Source organism: Falco cherrug, chromosome 5 (assembly GCF_023634085.1).
Source record: "Falco cherrug isolate bFalChe1 chromosome 5, bFalChe1.pri, whole genome shotgun sequence".
Classification (NCBI taxonomy): domain Eukaryota; kingdom Metazoa; phylum Chordata; class Aves; order Falconiformes; family Falconidae; genus Falco; species Falco cherrug.
Window position 1 is genome coordinate 478,465 of NC_073701.1, and position 25,777 is coordinate 504,241.

General features: G+C 47.5%; 1 protein-coding gene across 1 annotated transcript in view; it reads left to right on the forward strand.

Annotated features, from left to right (window-relative positions):
• Positions 1–12,441, forward strand: part of CLCN1 (chloride voltage-gated channel 1) — a 38,491-nt gene extending 26,050 nt beyond the window's left edge. Inside the window, exons 13-23 of the mRNA XM_055710892.1 lie at positions 1,648–1,717; positions 2,725–2,835; positions 2,961–3,174; positions 3,887–4,020; positions 4,540–4,766; positions 4,878–4,983; positions 6,632–6,714; positions 7,468–7,506; positions 8,195–8,299; positions 10,162–10,248; positions 10,715–12,441. Of these exons, the coding sequence (XP_055566867.1) occupies positions 1,648–1,717; positions 2,725–2,835; positions 2,961–3,174; positions 3,887–4,020; positions 4,540–4,766; positions 4,878–4,983; positions 6,632–6,714; positions 7,468–7,506; positions 8,195–8,299; positions 10,162–10,248; positions 10,715–11,113 (1,575 nt within the window). The 3' untranslated portion in view covers positions 11,114–12,441. The remainder of the gene's footprint in view (positions 1–1,647; positions 1,718–2,724; positions 2,836–2,960; positions 3,175–3,886; positions 4,021–4,539; positions 4,767–4,877; positions 4,984–6,631; positions 6,715–7,467; positions 7,507–8,194; positions 8,300–10,161; positions 10,249–10,714) is intronic.
• Positions 12,442–25,777: the final 13,336 nt, after the last annotated feature.

Here is a 25,777-nt window from a genome sequence, read left to right on the forward strand (position 1 = left end):
GAAGTATCAGTTGAACCTTTCGGTAGATCAGGAAGGGGCATCAGTGATTGACACAGCTGATTCCATCTAAAGTAAAACCAGGATCAAGTTTCTGACAGGCAGTTAAGGGTTCTGTTTCTGTGATTATAGTGTACCAAGCAGATAAGGTCTCATTTACTTGAATAAGAGAGTGATGGACTACATGGTATATCTGTCCTGATTCCCATCTGTTTTCCTTTGGGAGAGCTGTATCCTCAGACACTAGGCTCATTGGCCTTGTCACATTAACTAAAGGCTTTCTCAACTCACTAGAGAACTGCTCCAAGCAGCTTATTTTCTTCTGGATAGATTCAGAGTTGGGATAGACCACATAAAAAAGAAACTGCTGTTTCAACTCTGGGCAAAGGCTTGGTCTGATTCTCCACTGCACTGTAGTCCCAGTTCCCAGCTGTATGTGGCCTGGGTTTGGTACTGCAAAGACAGAGCTTAGTTAGCTGTATTCCACTTCTGCAGCTTGCTGGCCTCCCAGCCGGTTGGGAGCTTCTCCTCTGGAATATTCAAATGGCTTATGGAAGGAAGAGCAGCACTCAGTGTCAAATTGGTGGCCCAACCCATCCTCACAGCATGTTCCTCTACCATGGGCTGAGAAATGCTGTTGTGATGGCTCTTTGTTACCTTTGTAGAGGGCTTTCCTAAATGGCAAACAAAAATTGGCTTCATCCTATAGGGGTTTCAGCAGAAAAGCTGTCTTGGGTGGATGTCCTCTCGCCAAACTGTCTGTCTACAGATTGGTATCTCATCTGTCTATGGCTACAACAATGTCTGCAGAGGTCCTCAAAGGTGGACCTTGAACAGGAAGGATTTGCCCAGTCTGAGGAGAATATGGTCCTGAAACATCTGGCAGTATGGCTCTTGATGTGCTGGACCATGGCTGTCTCCCTCCTATGGACGATACTGCTGCAGCAAGGGACATCTTGCCAGTACACTTTTCTGTGCCAGCTTTTCAAACAGCAGCTTCTCCGTGTTTCCCTCAACTGTGGAAACCTCTTATATTGCCTGAGAAAGTCTGAAGGTATTAGCCTTTGAGGTGTTTGTAAGATTAGGCTGTTGCCTCCAGAAGAAGTCTATATGTGCTGGGCCAAGTCAGCATGAATTGGTCTTAGCAGCACTGGGATGGGTTTCATCATTTTGCCCAACACAGTGATAGCACAAGAGGCCACAGAGACAAGCTAGAATAAAGGAAACTTACGACAGTTGGACTTCAGGAAAAAGTCATCCCGAGTGTGGGTCAGCAGTGGCACAAATGCCCAGAGGAGCTGACCCTGTGAAATTTTGACAAGCTTGTTCTATGAAAATTTAAGCCACTTGGAGCAGTGGGAAATCTCAGCTTCTGAGGTCCGAGGCAAAGGCGCTCTCATGTTCATCCATCCCCTCGGTGACTGAGCTTCCCTGCCACCACAGCAGTCCCCCAGAGGCCCTCGGTGTCGGTGCTGGTGTGTTGCCAGAGCTCCTCCGGCTCCCCCTCACACCCCACAGCTCCTTTACCCTTGGCTTTCTGGCAGAATGGCCAGCTCCCTCAGGACGTGTCTGCTCGTGGGCTCGCAGACTGGGGCTGCGGGAAGTGCCATTGCTGTGCAGTAACACCCGCACCTTCTGCCTCTGTTCCAGTTCTGGATGTCTGTCGTTGCTACCACAATGCCAATCCCCTGTGGAGGCTTCATGCCGGTTTTTGTGCTAGGTGAGTTTCCACCTCCTGCTGCAGCGTGTGGGTCCGACAGCTGAGAGGGTCAGAGACACTGCGCACATGCCCGGTGGGTTTCTTTTAACGGCTGAGGAGTCACCACTTGATGTCTATGGCAGCCTTGGTTAACAGTCTGTATACCAGCCTCCAAGTTTCTGCTTCTGTCATTTTCCCACCCCCCAAATCCAAACGCTGAGGAGAAAATCCCTGTCCTTTTACGCAAGGAGAGCCACACTGTGGGAGGCATGCTGAGCCACGGCCTCCTGATAAACAAGCCAGGCGATCCTGGAGAAGCTGGGCTTGTTCAGCCTGCAGAAGGGAAGGCTAGGAGGGGATCTCCATGGCTTTCACCACCCAGCAGAGTGGGGATAGGGGGGACAGCTGGAGACCTCCATGACAGGTCCCAGTAAATAGGAAGTAAAGGCACAAGTTGCAACAGGGACGTTCTGGTGGGACGTTAGAAAAAAATTGTTTCCTTGGTTAAGGCGCTCAGAAAGGCTGGAGAAGCTCCATCCTTGCTGACTTTCAAGGCTTGTCTGCACAAGGGTCTGGGTGACTTATCTCACTTTGAAATGAGCCCTGTTGTGAGCAGGGGTCAGAACAAGGCTCCCAAAGTCCCTTTCCACCTAAACTCTTCAGTAAGCTGTGACGGTGGGGTGTGGGCATTCACAGAGCGCGCGTGTGAACGGCCTCAGCTGTGACGGGGACTGGCATCGTGTGTACTCGGAAAATATTTCCTCCTACCTGGGAATCACAGATACCACTGTGCCTGGTGTGCCTAAGTGGAAGAATGAGGGGTCAAGTATTTACAGATCTTAGTACATTTTTCGCCTCTTGGAGTCTTAACTTCCATATTTTGTAACTGAGAACTACTCTTTAGTCCCCAGAGTCATCTTAATGTAAGATTTGATTTCGTGTCTGTTATGAAATACTTGAGTGATTGCCCAGCGCAGACTGGGTGTTCCTGAGATCTTAATTCCATAATTGTCAGTGATATTTTCCAGGTGCTGCATTTGGGCGCCTTATTGGGGAAATCATGGCATCGCTTTTTCCGAACGGGATCCTCTTTGATGGTATCGTTTATCAGATCTTACCCGGAGGGTATGCTGTTATTGGTGAGCCCCCATGTCTGTCTTTTCTTCACCTGGTCCCATCCCCATGACTTTCCTGGTTGATGTGAGATGTCGTTTCTATATGACAGTCTTCTCTACTTGTCCCTTTTCCACCCTGCCTGGGAAAGGTGCAGCAGCTCTGACAGGAGCGGTGAGCCACACTGTCTCCACTGCCGTGATCTGCTTCGAGCTGACAGGCCAGATCTCCCACATCCTCCCCATGATGGTGGCGGTCATTCTGGCCAACATGGTGGCCCAGAGCCTACAGCCCAGCCTCTACGACAGCATCATTCAGGTGAAGAAGTTGCCCTACCTGCCAGACCTGGGCTGGAACCACATAAGGTACGGTAGTGAAACAGAGGTGCAGGTGGGGAGTGGCAAAGAAATAAAGAAGAGGTGCAACCATGGGAGAATAAAAGGGCGTAAATGGGGATAGTACTATAAAAAGGCGGCATAGACCTGCAGCAAGAAAAAACAAGCAATGGAGTAGAATTAGGGTTCGTACATAGAAATGGAGAGCAGTCCTTTTTTTTTTTTTCCACAGGAAACACAGGTTTGAATAATCTGCAATGTTACTGAATTTGTATTAACAGTGCCAAACTGCTTCCGTTTAAAAAATTCAAAATCGTGTCCCATTTCCATTTTGTTCTGAATTCAGTGGGGTTTGGATTTTGTTCTCCAGGAAATGTTTGAAATTTCCTTTTATTTGGATATTTCTCTTAAAAAATAATTCAGTTATTCATATACATGTCTTCCTCTCTCTAGTATATATAATATACATAAGTATGTATATATAAAACATCTGTACGTGTATATTTATGTATGTGCTTTTATGGTGAGGGGCAGTGGAGTGGAACACAACTGTAGTGAAAATCCAGTTAATCTGTTTGATCCTGTTGGAAAGTTCTCTTCAGTTACTCTCACAAAACACTATTTAGCAACTGTATTGAGAACACTTTTTAAAGAAGCGGTCATTTATATATTTCTTCAAGGAATTTATCCACTAGACATTTTAATATGATAACTCTTCCCCTCACTGTCCATAAATTCACAGCAAATACAATATCTTTGTCGAGGATATTATGGTCCAAGATGTGAAATTCGTCTCCTCCAACTGTAAATACCGAGACTTGCAAACTCTGCTCCAGAGCACCACTGTTAAGACTTTGCCTTTGGTGGACTCGCCAGGTAAGCAGCATGGAGAAACTGGTCCTTCCTGAAGGCTGTCTCAGCTTAAAAGGCAAATAAACTAGCTTTCAAATTACATGCTATGAAGGAGACAGTGTGACCCACCACATTAAAAAAAAAAAAAAATCATCCTAAAAGTCTTCTGCTATGGATGACGTATAACAGAAGGCTGTTCCAGCTGGTGGGACAGGTAAGCCAGGGTGCGGGCAGCAAAGCAGATCAAGAGGTAAAGGGCTGGGGGGGGGGAGTTTGTGGGCTGCTCTGTGACAGCAGCAAGGGATCTGGTGTAAGGAAAGAGCCTGCTCTGGCTGTGGTGCTGAGGGCTGGCACAGCTAGGGGCTGATGAGCTTCCTGCAGCCCCACAGGGTGCCAGCAGCAGGGCTGGGCGCTGGCTCTTGGGCAGCTGTAGTACAAATCCGAGCACTTTGAGGAGGTTGGAGGGAGGAAGGGGCAGCATGGGGCAGGGGATATTCAAAACCCTGAGGCAGCTTAGTGGCTTCTCTGTTCTGTGTTGCGCAGAGACCATGATCCTTTTGGGGTCCGTAGAGCGCTCTGAGCTGCAGGCTCTCCTCCAGAGACACATAAGCCCAGAACGGCGGCGGCTCCTCAACAGAGAGATGCAGCAGAAGCTGTGCGAAGCACCCTATGACGGGCACAGCAAGGGACCGTGGGCAGCCCTGCCAAAGCTGAAGCACGAATCTTTTGCTTATGTTGATGAGGATGAGGATACGGATGAGAAGGGAGAGGTGAGAGTGAGGAGTGGCGAGATGCCACACAGACTGCCTAGGCAGCCCTAAGGCATTTGGAGAGGCTGAGAAAGAAATGACACAGGGTGGGCTTTGTTCTATCCATGACAGCTGCCTCGGCCCCCAAGTCCTGCGCCCAGTTACCCAGAGGAGCCCAATGGGCCAACAAGTCCTCCGAAACAAACGCCTGAAGCTCTGGAGCCACAGCAGCCCCCAGGTACGGCAACTGCTGGCATGTCCCAGCCATGTCCCCCAGATACAGTAACTGCTGGCATGTCCCAGCCGTGTCCTGCCTGCCTGTGGGAGCTCTCCTGCCACTATGCCTGCCAGCTGCTGCCAGCTGCTCATTTCTCAAGGACAGAGGAGGAGCTTTCTCTGCTGTTCCTGTATTAAAAGTGTTCTGTAATTTGTAAAAAAACAAAACCCACAACATCATCAGTATAACATAACTGGAAATACTTTCTGTTTGTGCCCCTCAGAGAGCTTGGCAAAAGCAGGCCACTCAGGCTGCTTGCTCCCCACTCCATCTTCTGCAATAGCGTTGCCTCGGACACCTTCTGCAGAGTCTGCATGGAAGGGTCCCGTCTCTTGCCCCCTTCACCCTGTGAATGAATTTCCCTGGGAGAACCAGCACAAGAGCTAAACTTTTGTACTTGTTCTTTCTGCTGCTTGGCCACCTCCAAAACCGAGCAGCTTCTCCCTTGGACATGCATCCCTGATTCAGCTACTTTAATGCCACAGACAAACACTGATGTATTGTGCTGTTTGTGTGCCGCCCCAGCCTGTATTAGCCTTGCTTCCAAGGCTGTCTTCACAGCTCGTTCTGATTCGGGTAGCATGTATAGTTGATGCAGGATGGTGGGTTTTTTTCTTTGTGTCTTGAAATATGCACAGAGGTGTAGCCCAATCTTGAGAATGAATACAGGGGATAGGGCTCCGCGGGCTTGTGCTTTCAGGCACCCAAAGGTTAGCATGTAATAGAGCATATACCACTTTCTGGTTCCTTAACACCACCAATGTACAACCAAACCTCTCAGGCACAGGAAAATCCACTTTATGCTTCCAGGGCAGCAGAGTGGTGGGACAGCCATCCACCCTCCTTTCCAAATCGGAAAAAGAGTCGCATCAAAACAAGGACAGTGTGTGAGACGTTTTGCGTGCAGCTGGTAGTGAGTGGCCCAGGCATGCCCAGAGGAATTGGAGCAGGAGCGACTTCGCGAGGCTTTCCCTGCAGTAACTTTTAATTTGGCTCACAGCTGTCACTTTCTGACCAACCATCCTCTGCAGCCTCGTTCACTTCACAGCAGCAGCAAACCCTGTCTCCTCCTCTCTGCTAATTCCTGACTGTCCTGCCTGGGAAAGTAATTCTGCAGTCTTTTGCATTGCCACCATTATACTGTTGGCACAACCCAGGGACTCCTTACCCCTTTGTACCCGTCACAGTCAGGCTGTTGGTATGTTTTGTCTTTTAAGTAGTTTCTAAATTCTCACCTCCCCTTTCCATATTCATCCTACAAACCACATTCTCTTTGTGGACCGCAGAAGCCTCTCATTACAGCAGTTTACACCTTCTGTCAGATTGTTTGCTGTGTTAGTAGTCATGCTTCTCTCTTGGTTGTTTTTTTTTTCAGGGACACTGATTTATGAATATTACCTGCAAGGGCTATTTTGTAATGGTTTGTTCCCTCTCCCTGAGGAAAAGATACTGCATGGGAATATTTGTTCTGGCATGTCCCAGGCACCATCTTACAAATGGAATCTAGGTTGTGGCTTCCCAGCCTGCCTTGGGCAAGAAGATGGGCATGGGGCTTTGTGTCTCTCACTTGTTCTTCTCTCTTATCCATGTGTTTGTTTTCATCCTTCAGGCAATTTCAGGAGTTTGAGGCAACTGATCCAGCAGCTCTTGTGTCATTACAACCGTCCACTTGAAGCAGAGAGTGCCGTCCAGGTCAGGGTTACAGAGAGCCTAGCAGTGCCCCAAAGAGGGAAGGGAATGCAGTGGAAACAGAACTTACTTCTCAGAGCCGTTCAGCGTTGGCCAAAGCGTGGAGGCGCTTATGGTCCTGAACTCTGAGAGCATCAGTGGGGGACCCTCTCCAAGGAGAAGGGCTGTGATTACTGTAAAGGAGTGTGCATCTTCCTAAAGAGCCATCTGTGCTCAGGCAGCAAGGCTACCAGCATGACTGAGTGTGAGCATCTTTTTCTCAGTGAATAACTTAATGCTAATTTGACTAACCTGGAATAAAGTGCAGTTTTATTGCATTTGGCAAACAGTTTTGGCCAGATAAAAATTAAAAAAATGCTTTTGGTTTGTGTCATGTTAGATGCCCTTGGGTTTCTGACATATCTGCACAGGGCTGGTAGATACCATACAGAGCCTATGGAGACCTATCCACTCTAGGGTGGTGCTTGGACCCCATGTGGGATATCTGGGAGCACCTAAAGCAGCACTAGAAGACCGTGTGTAGGCACCTGAATTGCCCCACCAGCATTCCATAGCCAATCTTCGTTGGCCAGGGAAGCACAGCAAGTACAGAGTACACCTTGTAATGTATGAGTATAAAGAAAAACGGAACACTCAGTCATATTCTATTTGGAACAAAAAGGGGACCACATGGGGTGAGGAAGCTGTGCAAATCTTTCCTCTCTGTACTCTGAAACTGTGAGTTCTGTCTGTCCTGAACAGTGTTTTCTCCTACAGGAGCCGGTGGAAGTCATTGAGACAATGAGGCCAGAAGAGGTAAAACTGGGTGCAGAAAGGGAGTGAAGTTAATTGAGTGCTTCTTTTGCCCTTTTCCTATTGCTTGCAATACTTCCTGAACTCCAGCAACCTCCACGATTGCCACACAAAGCCATAGCTAAAGCCATTTTCCCCTTAGAGTTGCACAGTGGGCAAGTCTTGCCCAGTAAGAGCAGAGATCGTTCTGCTAGATGTGCTGAGTAAGGCTCTGACTAATCTGATCTAGCCTGGGAGTCAGCCCTGCCGTGATGCCGTGAGCAGGGTTTTGGGCTAGGGGCTGCCACACGTTCCACCCTCACCTAAATCTTTCTGTGGGTCTGTGTTGTTCCTTCATTTTTTTACACAAAGGAACAAATGTCTTACAATGACAAGGGGAAGATGTGCTCCAAAAGGAAAGAGAAGATGTTCGCTCCTCCTTTAAGCAGGGAGGAGCAAAACCTCACCTTCTCAGAAAACCTCTGAGATACTGGAATTGCTCTGTTTCCATAGGGACTTGACATCTGGCAAGGGATGGGAAGGGAGCATGATGGGAAGGGATGGGAAAGCTGAGGGGGGTGATATAATGGGAAGATGAATGATCTACATCGGAAGGAAGAAGCGTTAAGAGGAGAATGGGACTAGTGTGGGTACACCAGACGGCAACACTGCTAATTATTGTAAGAGTGATTCCTCCTCTTTCCTGTGTCAGATAGATGCTTGGGAACAGCAGGAGCTGAACAAGACTGTGTGCTTTGACAGCTGCCGCATAGACCCTTCCCCTTTCCAGCTGGTGGAGAGAACTTCCCTGCACAAGGTGGGTGCAGATGGCTCTGGGACACACACTGTCTTTCTCCACCCTATCATTGCAAATCCAGTCTATGACTTATTTCTTCTCCTTGCCTTCACCTACAACTACTACTGCCAGCTACTTCCCTTATCCAGGTACAGAAGTCAGTTTGTTCCTTCTGCGGGTACCTCCAGTCTCCTGCAAAATGAAAGGCTACCTGATAAGAAGTCTGAGTGCATTTACTAACACAGCTTTTGCACACCACATAGGATTTTCCAGCCACTACATTAGCAGAAGCACTGTATGCCTCACTGCTGGGGGCATTACACTGGGATTTACACACTGCTTTGTCAGCGTGCAGCATCGGAATGAGTGCTCCTGGGTCTCTCAGGGTGCTTTTGTCAGGGTGTAGAACCTGCCTCAGTGCACAAGAAGAGTTGCTTGAAACCACCCTGTAGCACAGGCTCTTTTCTTGAACCGAGCACAAGGGAGGAGGAAGCTAGATCATACAGCTTCTGGAGTTAGCACAGGATGACGGGACAGAAGCAGTCACTGTATATCAGGTGTAAGAGGGGACCAGCTTTCACTCAGTGGAAAGGGAAAGCAGTCTACTGGAGTGCACAGCGCGTGCTTTTCTTTTGTCAATATTCATTTAACGTGAGTGGTCAGCATATGCCTTGCACAAAATTAACTGATTACTATTATCAAAGCGGTAAGATCTCTGCCTTGAGCAAAACGACAGGTTAGCCTATACTTAAGATGAGTTTGGTGTTTTCTAAGCAGCTGACTGAAGCAGTCTGAAAACCACTGGCATTTATCTTTGAGAACACAGGGGTTACAAGAAATTACCCCTGAAGACTGCAAATGGGGAAGGTTTCATACCTCTTATAAAAAAGAGCAAATGAGAAATTCTGAAGTAACAGGGATGCACAAAAAATGCAGGAATAAGTAATCAAACTATTTGAGGTATGCATAGTTAGAGCTACGTGTGAGAGTGTTGACAATGGCAAGAATATCACAGCTTATGGTGATCAGATTGTATTTAACCAGCCTGATTTTCTTTTACATTAGGGTATAATGTCTTGTTCCTGAGAAATTAGATTTTCCCTAGTTCACTTAAACATGACATTCAACATCTTATGTGATGTTAAAAGAAAGGCAAAAACCAGCTGTAAAAGCATGACTTCATGTAAAGCCACAGGTAAAGCCCAGCTAGAGCTCAGCTTAAAAAACTCAGAGGTTGGAAATATGCCATAGATGAACACTGAGAACACTGAAACTTTCAGAAAGTCTGATCTATAAAGAGCAATAAAAAAATCGGGTATATTTAAGCTGAAGAAAAGATGACAGTATGATAATCTGTCCTTTTGAGACGGCTTTGTAAGAGAAAGGAAGTAACTTGTTCTCGGTGGTCCTGCTGCACTGGATAAGCAGCAACAAGCTTAAGTTTTGACCAGAAAAATTCTGGAAGAGCCAAAAAAGAAATAGTTTCGTGTTAAGGAAAGCACTAGAATAAATAACCTAAGCAGGTTCTGACTTTGCATATTACTATATGATAGCTGAATTTCCAGCACGAAAATTAAGTAGGAGCTGCATAAGCACCCAAATACAGGGTGTTGCACGTGATTCTGTTTGCAGAGCAGGATGGGGGTGACCTCGAGGATGTGCTCCCCATCACCAGCATGCCCCAGCTAGGGCTGTGCGGCAGAAGGACCGAAGGGCAGCGTGTGCTGGCTGCAGAGGGGGGAGGGACAAGGTAGTTTCTCACTGGATACCTGCAGACTTGTGCACCTTTGTGATTCCCATTTCTAAATCCCAAGTCCCAGCTCTAGCATCAAATATCATGTTTCCAAAGTCCCTGAAATGTTTTTTTGTGGTTTTGCTCACAGACGCATACGTTGTTCTCATTACTGGGCCTCAGCCATGCCTATGTAACGAGCATGGGGAAGCTGCGGGGAGTGTTGGCTTTGGAAGAGGTAAGTACAGGTCCTTCCATCTCCTAACCAATTGCACATGTCCTGTGGACCACTGCAATAGCTTACAGGCACTGGAGGATCCAGCAGCAAATATACGCAATTGCTACGTTTTTAATCCAGCATCGAATTCTGAGTCAGCCCTTTGGAAGCCACGCAGAGGAATGGATGGCTGTATTTCAGAGGAGGCAGCAGGTGTTGTTTACAGGGATGTGAGATGGTTCATCCTTTTTATGAACACAGGGCTCTTAACTGAGCGGCTATTACTGTCTCTGGAAGTGGTGTGGAATTTATTTACCCTGGAATGAAAAATTACACCACCAGTGTAAAAGGTGATCTGCACAGCCCGTGGAGGTAGAGCTGTGACTCTCTGCTTGTGGCCCCTTTACCCTGGAGGGTAGATGAACTTCTGCTGGGAAGGGCTAGGTCAGCTTCCCTTTATTTTTCTGAACTTTTTCTCTTCTCCCAGCTCCAGAAGGCAATAGAAGGTTCCACACGCTCTGGGGTTCGCCTCCGCCCGCCCCTCGCCAGCTTCCGCGACACCAACCGGACTTCAACCAGCAGCGAGAAGGTCAGTCAGGCCGCTCAGGTGTGGAGCCGGCAGGACAACTGTGTGGTGGCCGCACTGCAAGCAGCGGCTCCGGGCATGGAGAGCCCACTGCCGCCCTGCTCGCACTGCTCCCAGCCCCAGCACGGGTGTGAAGAGGGGGAGTTTCTGGGCTCCACTTATGCCACAGATACTGAGCTGGAAGAGATGGAGCTGACAGGGCCAGTTGCTGACAATATCTCTGACATCCTCAAGGACATAAGCCTACACTCCACTGACCTGGATGAGGATGAAGATGAGGATGATGATGTCCCCTTATAGCTGGTATGAGGGGCGTAGTCCATCACAGTCTTCACTTGAGCCAGTCGTCTTGTGTTTGCTCCTGAAAGAGAAGCTTTTGGGTGTTCTCTGCAATCCCCACAGAGGATTAATTCATCTGGGAGAGGGGGCATCAGAGCAACCCTCTCCTCTGCTGCTCTCCTTCTGTGCTGCAATGGCTAGGCTGGGCTGCAGGGCTGTGCGGGGGGCAGGCAGGCTGTGGGGTGCCTGAGGGCACCTCATCACCCTCAGGCTTCTGCCGCGCCTTCCTAGCATGGCAGGAGGGATTGTGACTGGGCATGAATGCTGCTGGACACAGTTGGGAAGCTCTGGGTCAATGTGCCACGTGGAAAGTGGGGGAGAAGCAGCTCTTCTCGTTCTCCATGGGTGTCAACCTCCCAGTCACACCTGGCCTGCGCGCACCACTGCAAACAAGCCAGACCTCCAGCCTAGAAGCATGTTGCTGCTTCTGACAGCAATCCTGTCCGTGTTGCTGCAGCTCCTTTTCACTAGCTCTTACCTTGCATCCCCCCAAACATTCCCATGTAGAACATTTTTCCTCTTTCTCAGGTTTTACTCTGGGATTTTCCTGGATGGGGGTGCAGTTAGGAGCTTCTCCTCTGTCCTTTAGCTGAGGCATGCCCTAAAAACAGATGGGAGGAAAACACTTGACCTACATCTCAGGTCTTTAATTCAGCCAGGGCTCTAAGAAAAGCACTGGAAGGGAGGAAAGCCTCTTTGTTTTTCCACCATCTCTGGAATTTTAAAATAGAATGTGAAAATCTTAAGTGGGGGCATCCTCAGTATTGGAGGAAGAGGAGTAAAACAGCATGTATGCACCTATATTTTAAATACCTGTGTTTGTCTCTCTAAATCACTGTTCATGATTTTTACAAATTTAGTCTTAAAATACAAGAACTAAAAAAAACCAGTATTATGGAGCATTAGCAGGCTGCCAAGAAATACAGCAGAGGGAAGCCATGTTTTCTAAACTTTGAAAACAGGTCTCTGAAAATTCCTGCTTTCTCTCCTGGTAATTCTACCCTGCCTACTTTCCACATATTTTTGCATACCTCAGATCTGAGAATTCCAGCTCTCACTTTTGCCAACTTGTCTCCATTGTGACTAACAGCAGAGACCTCAACCCTTGTCTGCAGCGTCCCTCTCTATTCCAGTTCTAAATCTGGAGCAGATCTTGATCTGTATCTTGCAAAAAGATGTCTTGTCAGTTTGTGTCATGCATGCAAAACTTTAGCATCCAAAGATAAGATGCTGCTTTGTTTAACTCACTGTCCTTGTGAGGTTTTCTCAGTAAATAAGGCAAAATCAAATTCTGTGTATTCTGCAGCTTTCCTCTAACATTCTACATCTCTTTCTAGCACATTTTTGGTGTGTCATGGCTCTTAGATGCAGTCCCAAACAGCCCATTGGATGTATTTCCACTTACCAGCAACAGAGAAGAAATCCAGACTCTGCGGATACGTTCGTGGGGGGTATTCTCCCAGATGCTGGGCCACATCCCCTTTCCTGGTATTAGGAAAGCATTATCTAACCTAGAGTGACCAGTTTCACCTTAGCAGGTGATTTTTCATAAGCTGTCTCAGGAGCAAGTAAAAAATATCATTACCTCTAACCCAGTCTCCCTAGGAAAATTCCCTCCTGGCTTTAACTCCAAGGATTGACCTTGCACCAGTTCTTCTCTGATGATGCTCATGGGTGGGAGAGTCTGTAACAAACTTAGAGCAGTGGGAAGTCTCCCCAGCTGCTCTCTCGAGGAGAGAGATATTTTATTTTGCTGCCTGGAATTCAGAGCCCACCAACTCTGTATTGTTTTTGACAGGTGATCCCCCTCTACAAGCTAACTGGGTACAGCCTTTCCCTGCCTAAGTGATCGTCAGTCCTCCGAGGATCTCCTGTCCCTCTGCGAGGACGGGGTGATGCAAGGGCAAGGCTGGTGCCCCCCGCTGCAGGGTTATGGCGGGTGCCTGGATGCCAGGTGGTAGCACGGAGCCTCCCTGCCACCTTGGTGTCACCCTCCCCTGCCCACAGAGCACAGGCTAAACTGTTTTTTCTGGTTTTTCTCAGGGAAACTGCAATAGTCCTTTGAATGAGCAGGGCAGAAAGGACGCTCCTTTAAAAACGCATAGGTGTGCGGTGAGCGGCAGCACTCTGAGGCCAAAGCTGGCTGAGGGTCCCCACGCCCTGCGGGAGGACACGTTCCCGCCAGCCCGTGCCTGGTGGGTGCAGAGCGGGGTCACCCCGTGCAGCTCAGCCAAACGCTCGCACCGAGGCCGATCCGACACGGAGAGACTTGGAGGCTGGAGTCTGTACGCCTTCCCCCTCCTCGCTCCCGGACAGAGATGTTCTGCTCTGGTCCCACACTGCTGCGGCATGTGGCAGGAGAGCTGGGCTCTGGCTGGCTGAGAAAGCAGATGGAGTCTAAATCAAAGCCAGAGAGTGTGAGTCATGACAGACAGATTGTGAGCTGGGGGAGACGAAGCTGGAACAAAACCAATAAGCACGGAGAGGCTCAGGGAGCTCCGAGTGAGACGCAGGCTAACCTGGAGAGTTTCCTGAGGTTTGTCACCTGAGAGTACGAGAGCACAGCCGTGTGTGTCCGCATGGGCACACATCCCCCCACACCCACCCACCATTCCTGTTGCCTTCAGCTGTCCCAGTTACCCCAAGGAGCTGAGGAAGCTGGACACTGGGGGTACCGGGGCTCTTCAGAGGTGCTGCTCAACCCATCCCAGCTTGCCCCTGCCCCAGAGCAAAAGCAGCATCCATCTGCACCATCTTCTCACCTGGGAAAGGGTATGCATACGTGAGCCTGTACAGGGTGCCAGGAGGGAACAAAAATCATACTGCAAAGGTGGTTTGCGATGGCTGAAGTATTTCCACCTCCATTGTACCAATAAAATCTTCACTGAGCTGATGCCAAGTACTTTATAGGTGTAAAATGTGCAGTAAACTGACACCAAACCTTTGTCAAGGGAATTCTTCCAAGCTCACACCCTCTGTGGCAATCCCAGTACACCCCCTCAAAGTTTCAGCTTGAAAACTCTGTCCAGCAGACAGTGTCACACTGATCTGTCAGCCCAGAACCTACCCAAACAGCACAGCCTTGGCTACCTACACACAAAAATAATTTTTTCCCCAATCCAAAATATCCCCAGAATTGGTACTGGCACTCTGGCTTTCCCATTCAGTTGGAAGGCCAAACCTCAGTTCTGCCCCCAAAAATCCAAGCACATGCCGTGAAAAACAAGGAGCTCTGGGGCTGTTTTGAACCCAGAAGCTTGCTTTTCTCCTAATAGCATGTGCAGTTGCTTAGAATCATTGTTTTGGGCAGAGATTCATGTTGCGCCAAGCTTGTCACTACCCCTCAAAGCACTAAAACGGAGCTGATCTTGTTCAGCATTTTCAACTCCAAGCACCTGCTGAGCTACATTTGGTGCCCAACATATGATAGTCTGAGAAGAACATGATAGCAAAAAAACTCCATCAGAGCAGAGAATTTTGGGAAAACTCCACCACTATCACCACCAACAAAAAAACTAAAACAAAATCCTCTGACCTTGTATCTTTAAGATAAGGGCAGTCTGAATTGCAGCTAGTTGCCAGTTTAATGATTTCAGTTAACGAAGACAAGAAGTTATCTATTAAATTTTAACCTAGCAAAAAGCTGAACTCTTCCTTTTACATGGCACTTAAATGTGAAAGCAGAAATCTTGGTTTTAAACTCATCAATATAAAGAATCAAAAAAATAAGGAAGACTTCAGGTGAACAAGACAACAGGTAGAGCTTTGGATGGTTATGACAAGGCTGAGACTGGGTCATGAGTCGGATGAAGGAGAAAGCAGATGGAGAGGGACTGCTGGGCAACGAGAACAATTTGCCTGAACGATATAACTTTTTTTGGTTGGCAAATGATTTCAGAGTAGAAAAATTCTAGTTTGCTAACCCTATGGACAAAACCAGTTAGTACAAGCAGAAACAGAGAGACCGAATCAAGAATTCATAAAAAATAACTCTGCCCCCCCCCAGTTATACAAACACTGTACAGAAGTGTGTGTTTTGTGGCCAATGAGTACAAGACAGGGCAATAACCAGCTGAGCAAGTGAAGATCCCTCTTTTCCCATTAGTCCAATCCCAGGAAAGGTATAATAAAACACACACACACTATTAAAAATACTGTCACAACAGGCACTAAGTGGCCACATAAGCAAGGACTGGGCTCAGCTCTCATAACAGTTCAACCAGCACTGGGGACCGATCATTGCTGGTTCCTCACAAAAGCCGTGCCTGGAGCCTCCACTGCGTTAGGAGTCTCAAATAGAGAAAAAACATTTTTTTGCCAAGTGATGCAAAATTTTTTAAGGCTTTATTTGTGGGAGGAAGCTTAAAGTGGTCCTGACCGTAGCCCACTAGCTCTTGTCATGTGCCCCTTGGACACCAGACAGGCGACCCTGGGCACGGGTGCTCACCCCCTCACAAGTGCCACCTTTTCCAAGTCACAGGCATGCAAGAGCTGATGTTCTGCGGCCGTGGGCTGTGCTCTGAGGCACCTCCCCTCCTGCAGCATGCGGGAAGGTGGCAAGTGCTGTGCAGCCTCCCTTGACTCACGCGCTGCTGTGGGCGCTGCTGGCACCAGTGTGTGAGCTGAACGAAACCAGTCCCGGCCAAACCTACTGCCAGTTCAGGCACTGGCCTTCCAAGCAAGTATTTGCTCACATCCCAGCAGTTCTGGTGTGCTGCTTGTGCAAACACCTCATGCTTTGTCGTAAAACCCATTACTGAAACCTATCTAGCCAGCTTGGACTGCACCAGATACAGAGGACAAAGTATGTGGAGGAAGAGTCCAGTAGCAAATTTATAAAGGAAACAAAATGTAGGAGAAATGAAAATGTGAATTGCCTGCTTTATATGAACAACAACCTAAAAGGTACTCATGGCTGGCTATTAATGGAATAGCAACTTAATCATTTGAAGAACAGAAGGTGAAAATACAAGACCTACTGAGATATGTACAGAATCAGAGCCACACAGACGCAAATTAGAAGCTTCTCAGTTTTTCCATACAGAAACAAGTGCAAAGACAGTAATGGAAGGTTTATGAGGAATACAGTTCCAAAAAAAGAATTAATCTGCATCCCCGTCCCCCGCCCCGCCGCCCCCCCCCCAAAAAAAAAAAAAAACACACAAAACCTCTATAGTGCAATTTAAGCAAATGGGCTGTGAAAAGAAAGGGGAGCTGTGAGGTGGCTGGATTATGACCAAACATGCCACACAATATTATGCTTAAATCAAAACTCCAGTTTCTCTGGCACAGAAGATATGACCTGAGGGACAGTACAGAAAATACCCTTGCAGCTGGCAAAGTGCAGAGCCAGTGAGGGGTGCAGCAAGAATCATCTTAAGTCCTTTCTATTTACTGTTTTCATTGATGACTTCAAAGTAACGTATGAGAGCTCGTAAGACAGTAACATGAGAGAAACAAATGGTAGGCTTGCCAGCTAGTCTAAACGGAGAAATAAGCAGAAAGTAGAGATCAGAGACAGGGGCAGATAGTGCAGAATGAGGCACGTTGGGGCTATGCAGCTAAATCCAGAGGCAATGTACTTAACTGAGGGATAAATTGAGTCTAGTACGATGGTAAAAGAGTTCTGTCAATGCATCTGAGATGCACTCAATAGCTGGAGACTTTGTAGCATAATGGGAAATTAAGAAAATAAGACATTTCTCCTATGCAGAGGTACAATTTACAGGCCCAGAGACATGTTATTTTCCCAGAGACTCAAGTCTTAAACATATGTGGAATAACGGATTTCATTTGACACTACATGTAAAAAAAAAAAAAAAAAAAAAAAAAAAAAAAAAAGTGACAATTTAGAGGCTATTTGGAAAAAAACCCACAACAAAACAGGAGCAAGTGCTGAGGGACTTACAGGACTGACTAAAAAAACCCAAACAGAAACCTAAAGGAGTTAAGTATGTGTTGTCTGTAAGTCACAGTTAATTATATGAACATAATTAAGCAGACATACCTACCAAGGGGTGGGTGGGAATCTATTCAGTAGCAAAGGCAGGTAAACTGAAAGGAAGGAAATAACTTCAAACAGAACACAGAGAGCAGCAATCAGCTACATAGTCCTGATAGTGAAATATACTGTGCTTCGGCAGGGCAGCTGGCACTGCTCAGCCCCTGAAGAACCGGTGGCAAAGTACAAGTCTCTTCACAAGGCAATAGGTATCCTTTATGGCTAGAACTTAAAATTCTCATATGCTAAACAAAGTGCTACTGGACCTGGCCTGACACCCTAGACCAGCAGCAGACAATACAGCGATGCTGGAAGTGCAGATACTCCTTTCCCTCCAGGTCGACCCATTCCCTGGCTGCTACGAGCCGGCAGACGGAGAGGCACGGGTGTCAAGCCGCAGTGTAAGCGCAGGGTCCCACCGCCCAGTGCCAGCGCCTCTTGCAGCCCCGCATCAGACAACTCCTGCGCCCTGTCCTAACCCGCCAGGGTGAAGCTGCCGCCCAGCTCTGTGCCAGACATGTCTGCACGTCACCAACATTGGGGCAGAACTGACACGTGCCATCCGGAAAATGCTGTTTCAGTGCAGCAGCAAAACTCAGCCTATGCTAAGCTAGGCGATCCTGTCGACGTGATGCTGCCCATCATCAAATCTGCCACCACGGGCTGGGATTCGTGTCAGGGTAGCCACAGGCACGCAGGAGATTTTAGCCCTGTGTAGTAAAACACATGATGTTCTTATCTTCTTAATGAGAAATAGCGTATCATGTATTCCCTACCCTGGGATGCTCTCCAAGCCACTGTGGATCCTTTGCCATGTCCTGTGTCAGACTATCTCATGGAGACCCACCCCCCCTTCCTAGGGCCCTCCTTCCTCAGACGCAACTCCCCTGGATCCAGTCCCACAGAAATAAAACACTTCCACCAGCCAGGATGGCAAGACCACATTCTGTTTAATAACAACTCCATAAAGGACTGTACATGCTGTTTTGAGCTACCTCCCTTCCTTTTCTGTGGTTGCTGCCACATACAGGCATGGAGGTGTATAGTGCCATATAGTTTCCTAAGTCTATATGTAGTGGGTGTACGTGTATGTATGTTGTTGTACATGTATGTATTTATATATATCTTTGTAGAAGTGTTATAAGTCACATTATCAAAACATGCGAAGTATATCCAACAAAAATTTTCAGGCAAACATGTTTTGGAGCTGGAAGACCAAAGGCAAATCAGACTCATTTTAGTTATTAAGGGCCAGTGTGGGACAAGGTAGGGATGAAAGCTTCCAGGAGTAGGTCCCTTTTCTCTTGTTTTACTTCCATCCAGTACTTTCTTTCCCCCACAGACATCAGGGCGCCTCTGTAAACACTAGCTTGAAAGAACACACATAATCACTAGCACCCTCCATCTAGCAGAAAATGCATACAGGCTTGGGAGAAGCTCTTTCAAATTGCTTTGCAGCACCCTCCGCTGTCCCACCTGCTTATGCCAAAGCAGTTTCAGATACCAAGAACACAACGTTTGGAGACCCGAGCCTTTAGTTGCTTTCAAACATGTTTCAGGGATCCATTCCGCACGCCACCCCTGAGACTCCCATCCACCACCCTTGTACCCCCCAAATCTTCCATCCGTACCCTCCCGCATCTGAAAAGAGCCAAAACGAGAAATCCTGTTCCCTGTAAAATTACTTTTATAGTGTAGGGATTCCCAGAGGCCTCCAGTCATGCACAACATCCACAAATCAGAGAAGAAAAATTGAAGCCAAACAAGAATATATACCTGCAAAAGAGCTTTTGGCTTGCTACATTGCTCACACATGCAGTGTCTGAAAAGAAGGGAAGTCCACCTGTGCTTGCCTCATGGGAAGCTGGCAGAGCTCTGGAAGGGGGTTCTCAACATTTCAACCTCCAACTCATGACTAGATTTCCATGCCCAATGAAAATGAATCCAGAAGGCCACCGAACCCGGACTTAGATACCTCATTAGGAGGAAAACCGGTACCTTTACCTTATTAAAAGTAAATCTTGGTGCACGATCTTGTCTCCATAATGGAGAAAAGTCTTTTTAGATGTTTTTTGTCTTGCTGGCATGAATATTTGATCCCTTATGGGAAAGCAAAAACAAGACTAGGCTCCAGAGGGCATTTAAAATGTCCCCAGTCAAAGGAGATGAGGCAGACCCTCAGCAGCATTCTTCCCATGGAACATCGCAGCCCCTCTCCTCCCGAGAGACAGCAGCGGCTGCTCAGCCTCAGGTAAGTCCTGCCCACGGCAGGGGGCTGGAACTGGATGATCTTTAAGGTCCCTTCCCACCCAAAGCATTCTGTGATATCTGCACTGAGAATATTCTTGAACAAGTCTTTACAGTTCCGGTAAATGTACTCTTGCTCAGAGAGCCACAGCGTGACTAAATTTTTCCTCTTCCAACGATATGCATCTGCACTGGAAAAACACATCACGTATTTATTTTCTTCTGCGCAGACCAACACTGACAATCACAAAGCTTCTCTCGATCTCCAAGGAAAAGATAACACTTTGTTCTGCCTATGCTGGGGAAAGACCTCAGTGCAAGGATGTAAACAGACCCCAATACCCTAAGCGCAGGTCCTCCACCTGTTACCACCATAACCATTTGTGTTCAGCGCTGCCCCAGCCGCCTCACAAAGCTGGCCATGCTGCTGGGCCAGCAGCGTCCCCCGGCCTTGCCCAGGCTCCAAGCATGCTCCGAGGTGCCGGCCTGGCACAGGCGCCCAGCCACGCTCTGCTGGGGGGGGGGGAGTTGCTGCTGCTTAGCCTGGGGAACACCTACAGTACAACAGAGGCACCCGATGTTGACCCCATAGCTCATGTTCAACTCTGTGCTCTGATGACCATAGACTGTCCTACAGGTACATTTAGTTGTAACAGGCACTACTTCACTCAGATTTTCCCTGAGCCATGGCATAGAAACCTTTCCCAGTCACATTGCTACGGGGGAGGAGAATCAAAGATTAAACTGTTACTTATCCGTATTTTCCTAGATGTAAGGGCACCAGCTGCTGATAACCTCTGTACTGGAATGGCTTTGTCCCCGTCCCATGCCCCCCACCTTTCTTTTCCTTTTTGTTCTAGAAAAAGTCAAACAGCCAGCTTGGTTAGAGTTGTCTGAACAAGGAACATGGGAAATTCCATCTGGGAGAAATTAGAAGGAAGCACTTAGGTTATGCCAACATTGCTCTGCTCTCTACAACATTTAGAGGTGGGTTTATTTTGGTTTGTTTCTCCTTCTAGGCAATTACCAATGCAACAGTTAAGGCAAACTGAGCTAAATTTAGGTATTTGGGGTTTCCATGGAGAACAGAACTCACATTAATTTCATTTGAACAGCATCTGAGTACTCATTTGGTGTATTCCTTATATGATTCCCCTGAAGAATTAAGCATGTTGTGAAGTGTTTTTCAAAGATGATGAAAAAGAAGCCAGTAGGTGCCTAAAGTCAAGGAGGATTCTTTCCTATCACTGTCCAGCAGAGAGAAGCACGGCTTGGACCAAGGAGCACCATAACCTGTGCCAGCCCCGCAGCCGCAGCTTGTGTAGCGACTACACTTGAGCCGGTTCTGCCTGGAGTCTGCCGTGAAGCTTCCTACCTGGGTTGTGCAAATGTAAGACACTAAGCTTTTCTTGATCTTCTTCTCAAGCCCTTCTCTCAATGCCTTCCCTCTCTGGCTAGCCTTCTCCTTGCTCCTGCCCAGCGCACCCAGAGCTGTCCACAAGCCCACGCTGTTGCACGCTGCCCTGCCTCACCGCATCCTTCATCCCCCTGTTGCATGCAGAGAACAGTTTGCTTCTGTCCAGTTCTCTTCTCTAAGCCTACAACTAATATTTTTTTAGTTGTTGTACACAGTACATCATGCACAGACTCTGCGTAGGTGTGAAGTGCCATTCTGGATCTCGCTAGATTGGAACTCACTCAAAGACGGGGACAGATGTCACCTCCAGCAGCTGTGCCTCACTCCTGCACAAGGCTCTGCCACTTGCAAGTACATGAGGAGACTTACCAGTCAGTATCTTTAGCTGCCGTGGAGTGTAATCACTGAGTGCATACCAGATTTGTGCATGTTAATTTTATTAATTCTATGTGTATATCAAGTTATTCATCTCCTCCTGCCCAGTTGCAAGGGTCTATCTCAAAGGAGCCTTTGGATGGGGAGGGAATAGTGAAGGAAACAGCAGGACATTAAACAACAACAGAGACCAAAGCAGATCCAGCCCATACTACAAATTCTGAAGAAAACACCAGGAAAGGAAGGGGGTAGTATGTCCTCCCTGGTACCCCAGCTGGGTTTATTCTTCTCAGACAGGTATTTCACAGTCAGCTTAAGCCAGTTCAAGTTGCATATGCAACCAAAGGAATATTCTTCAACATAACCATCTGCATGTTGTGCCAGCCCTCAGTGGCACTTGCCTCACCAAGGGAACCAATACAAGGAGCTGATCCCTCAAACCCTTATTTTGATAGGGGAGTGGGTTAGTTCTTAATGGGGCAGTTCCCAAGCAGCCAAACAGGCAATGACGCTGGTGCTCCTTCAGCAGCAGAAGCACACAGATCACGGTGATGAAAGGGAGGAGGCATGGCAGCTCCTTTTAGCAGCTTAGACTCACCATGAAGATGCCATTTCAAAGTGCACTTTCCCAGTTTCCCTAATGTGGCCTAAAGGCGGGCCAGCTGCTGAGACGAGTGCTTTCTCTCTCTCTGCTCATATCTGGTCCCTCTTCACTTTCCTAGTAGGGTGGCAGTGCCCTGGCTTGCAGTGGGGTCAGCTGTGCATCAGCATCCCCACAGGGCAGCAGGAGGCCAGCAGAGCCAGGGCTGCCCCCTGCACAGCAGCTCACCGTCCGACCAGCTTAGAGGTACGGTTAAACTCTGTTCTCTGTGCAACACCACCATCGTGGGCAACGTTAAAGTTTTTAAGGGGGAAAAGCAAGCATGTGACTTGTCAGCAGCTTCCCAGAAGATGATGATTTACAGGCACAGAAACAGAAAGCAGCAGATTGACTTCTCCATCCCAGAGCCTGAGGCAATGGAGTTGAAGGGAATGCACAAGGCTTGTAAAGAAAGCTTAAGACTTACATAAAAGAAAACCCTATGAAACAGTGTAACTGGTCAGATATGAGCAATTAGGTGAAAAGGAACAAGAGAGGATTTTCTCGCAGTGGAAGCTGAGGCCTTTTTCACAGGGTCACTTGTGTTCAAGCCTTACTTGGCGTTCAGCACAATCACTTCAACAAGCTCCTGTTGAAGACCAGGGCTTGGGGCGAAAGATGAGAACCTTCTACCTCCCCTGCTTCAAGAAAATCCAGAATTTTTATGTATTGCAGCTCTGCTTTACAAAGGGTTTGTGTAAATGAGCAGCAGGGCTGGGTTTCTCAGTAACTGTAGATCAGGGATACTGAGCTTACCTTTCCTTCTTATTTTCAGCCTCATAAATTCAATTTGGCCTCTGAGTATTTGGATGGACTCTCTCCAACATCCCTCCTCACCAGGATAAAGGAATTTCAGGCCAAGTTTTGCTCACAGAGCACCTGTGCTGTCCATATGCTTGAATAGGTGTAGCTATAGAACAGCAGCTTTTCTGGGAAACGCACAGTAGGTTCCAGGTCCCTCTCCCTGTTATTGGGTATGCACGAGCAGCAGGCCTGTTGCATAAGAAAAGGCCAGCTTGTACAGACCATCTTCCATTTTCACAGAGCTTCAAACTGCCTCCCAGTTCAGCTCTGGATGCCCACTCAGGCAGCAAGTGTGGACGGGCAGACCTGCTCCCGCCAGCCACGCTCCTGGCAAACGCAGACACAGTTTTCAACTGTGGAGAGGTAACGGAAAATAGCCTTTGCTTTTTTTTCCAGGAAAAAGGCTGAAATTTAATTATTCACATAAAGTCAAGACTGTTATGAAAAAAATGTACAGAATTTAGTAAGCTTGAAAGTTTTTGTGGAGAGTAGTGGTCAAATCAGCCTAAATTCACAGAGAACAAGAGTCTATCTACAAGTTGCTAGAAATCAGGTTATGGAATTATACAGCAGGGTATAATTCCCTATCCTATTCCACAGGTTAGAAAACTCTACAGAAAGGTTTTCTCTTCCTATTGAACTCCACAGAATTTTCTATAAGGTCCTTTCCCCTCCCCCCCCCCCCCCCCATTTTTTCCCATGTAGATAATTCCCTGTCACTGCCTTGCACAGAGACAACATACATCGTTCAGACATCAGTCAGACATCTTAGCAAATGTACCACGTATCCACATTAAAAGAAAAAAACGAGTTGACCCACTTGTCGCAGTCCTATAAACAACACAGAGGGATCATGAGAAGCTACTCAGAAAGTTGCTGTAAACAGCCAGATTGGTCCTGGAGAGGCACGTGGGAACAAAAAGGTCTGGAGAAGAAAAAGCAACGAGCCATCCAAACCTCCTCCACAAAGGAACACACCCAACCACTTTTGTTTCCCTTTTTTAAAAGGGAAACCACTTTGTTTTCCTTTTTAAAAAAGAAATAAGGAAAGGTTAACACTTACTCATTTGGCACCTGCCCCGTCTCCCTGTCCTGGCTGGTGGGATTCCTAGGCCCGGCTCCACCACTGGTCCCAAGCCAGGTCAGGACAAGGAGCCAGCACTGGCCCTGCAAGAGCTGCAGGAGCTCATCTTTACCAAGCTCTCCCACCCAGGGGAGGAGCACCTGAATGTGTAAACATCCTTAAAAAGATACTGGAAGGTCATCATTCAGGAGAGGAGCTACCTCCTTAGAGAGATGTAAGCAAGCCCAAGCACATGGGTAAAAAAGGGTGGTCACAAAACCTCTTCTATCTACACCAAATTACCAGTCTTACTTAAATATCCCAAAGGTCTTTCCTTTAGAGGTGCAATGGAGAGGGATGACAGATCCGCTCAAAGTGGATGTGGCTGGAAAGACTCTGGCAGTGACAGAGGAGACCCCCTTCATGCAGCTGCCTGGGTGGGTGGGAGAAAGCAGAGTAGGGTGAAGTTCTACCTGAGAGTCCCGTTCGTACGCTTCATCATTCCTGCTTTTCTTGCCAGCAGCTGGCTGAACTGTGACACTTGATTATATTACTTCAGACACATTTTATTCTCCTCAGACATTCTTCCCTGCAAATATGCTGGGACTAAACCTGAATCAGGGAAGGAGCATGTGTCACTCTCCTGTCACCCAAAAAATACACCAAGCCTTAAGAGGAGGTAAAGAGGCAAAGGTGTAATTAATTAAACAGGGTAGAAATGAGTCAGAGTAAGTGAGAAGGAGTTGCCCCTGGGACAGTATGGCAGTGTCCAGGCAAATTCCCTTCTCTAGTTCATCAGATTGCGCATCTGGTCTAAGCCCGTGCTTTGCTGATGCTTCCTTGCAAGAGGTATTGCAATTAAAACTCAGCACTTGGGTTATCTCTGTTCAGTCCTCCAGCAAAATCGATAACCTTGTACAATGTTTTCTTTTGCTTCTCCCCCTGTTTATTTTCAGGTGAGAGCTCAAAAGGCAGCAGTTTGCTGAATTTCCTTTCAAAACCCCTCCCCCTCAAAAGGACATTTGTAGAAACATGGCGAGGAATTGCAAGAGACCAAAACCCCCCTAGTCAACAAACCATATTTTTAACAACAACAACAAAAGAAAATAGAACTTGTACGAACAGGAAAAACTTGAAATCAGCTTTCTCCACTCCTAAAAAAGAGATGGGAGGGAAAAACAAACAGTCCAAGTACTGAGCATTATTTACACTGCTTGGGGATAGGAAAACAAAAGAAGAAAATATAGGCAGGAAAAAGAAATAAATAGGAGGAGAAAACTTCCTCTCACCCCTTTTCCTCCAGCTACATTTGGCACTGCAGAAGGAGTGGCAGAAATGGGAAAGGTGCAGTAATTCTCCTAAGTGGCGACTGGAGTACAAGCCTTTCCCACTGTTAATTGCATCGTTAGGAACACTTACCCAGCAATATAAAAAGGTTAAAAAAAGCAAAAACTGAAAACTCTAATGTAAACTGGATATCTGTGATCACACCGTTCCTGGGTCTGCTGCCTGCTCTCTGGGTCTCCCCACACTGCTGGCAAGGGAAAAGGCAGGAGGATACAGCAGCAGCACCAGGATGGACGTGTTCTCAAGCTCCCTGCCAGAGTCAGCTTTTTATGAGTGTCTCCGTAGCTGAAAATGTCCTTTCCACTGGCATCCAGTGCCCAGTCCCAAAAGGACGCACCACTCTTGCCAGCTCCTGGGAAGGTAGAAATTTCAAAGAGAGAAACAAATGAAAGAGACCGAGGCATGAATATCTGAGAGCAGGGCGAGACTCGTATCTGCATCCATCCTTCCACACCACAAGAGCCATGCCCACAGAGCCACAGCATCTGCACCGCAGCGCAGCCTGTGCCCACGGAGTGTGGTTTGCATCCATCGAGCCTACGTCTCCTATCAAGGTGCTATTGAGGATCTGGTTACAGAGCAAATCTTTCATCTCAGTACAGTCTGTATCGGATACAGCCTTAGCCTCAGTATCAGCCACAATCACAATACTAGTGCAACCTATATTTGTAAAGCCATATCTTCATTTTAAACCAGTTTATATTCATATGTTCTATCAAAGGGAACCATGT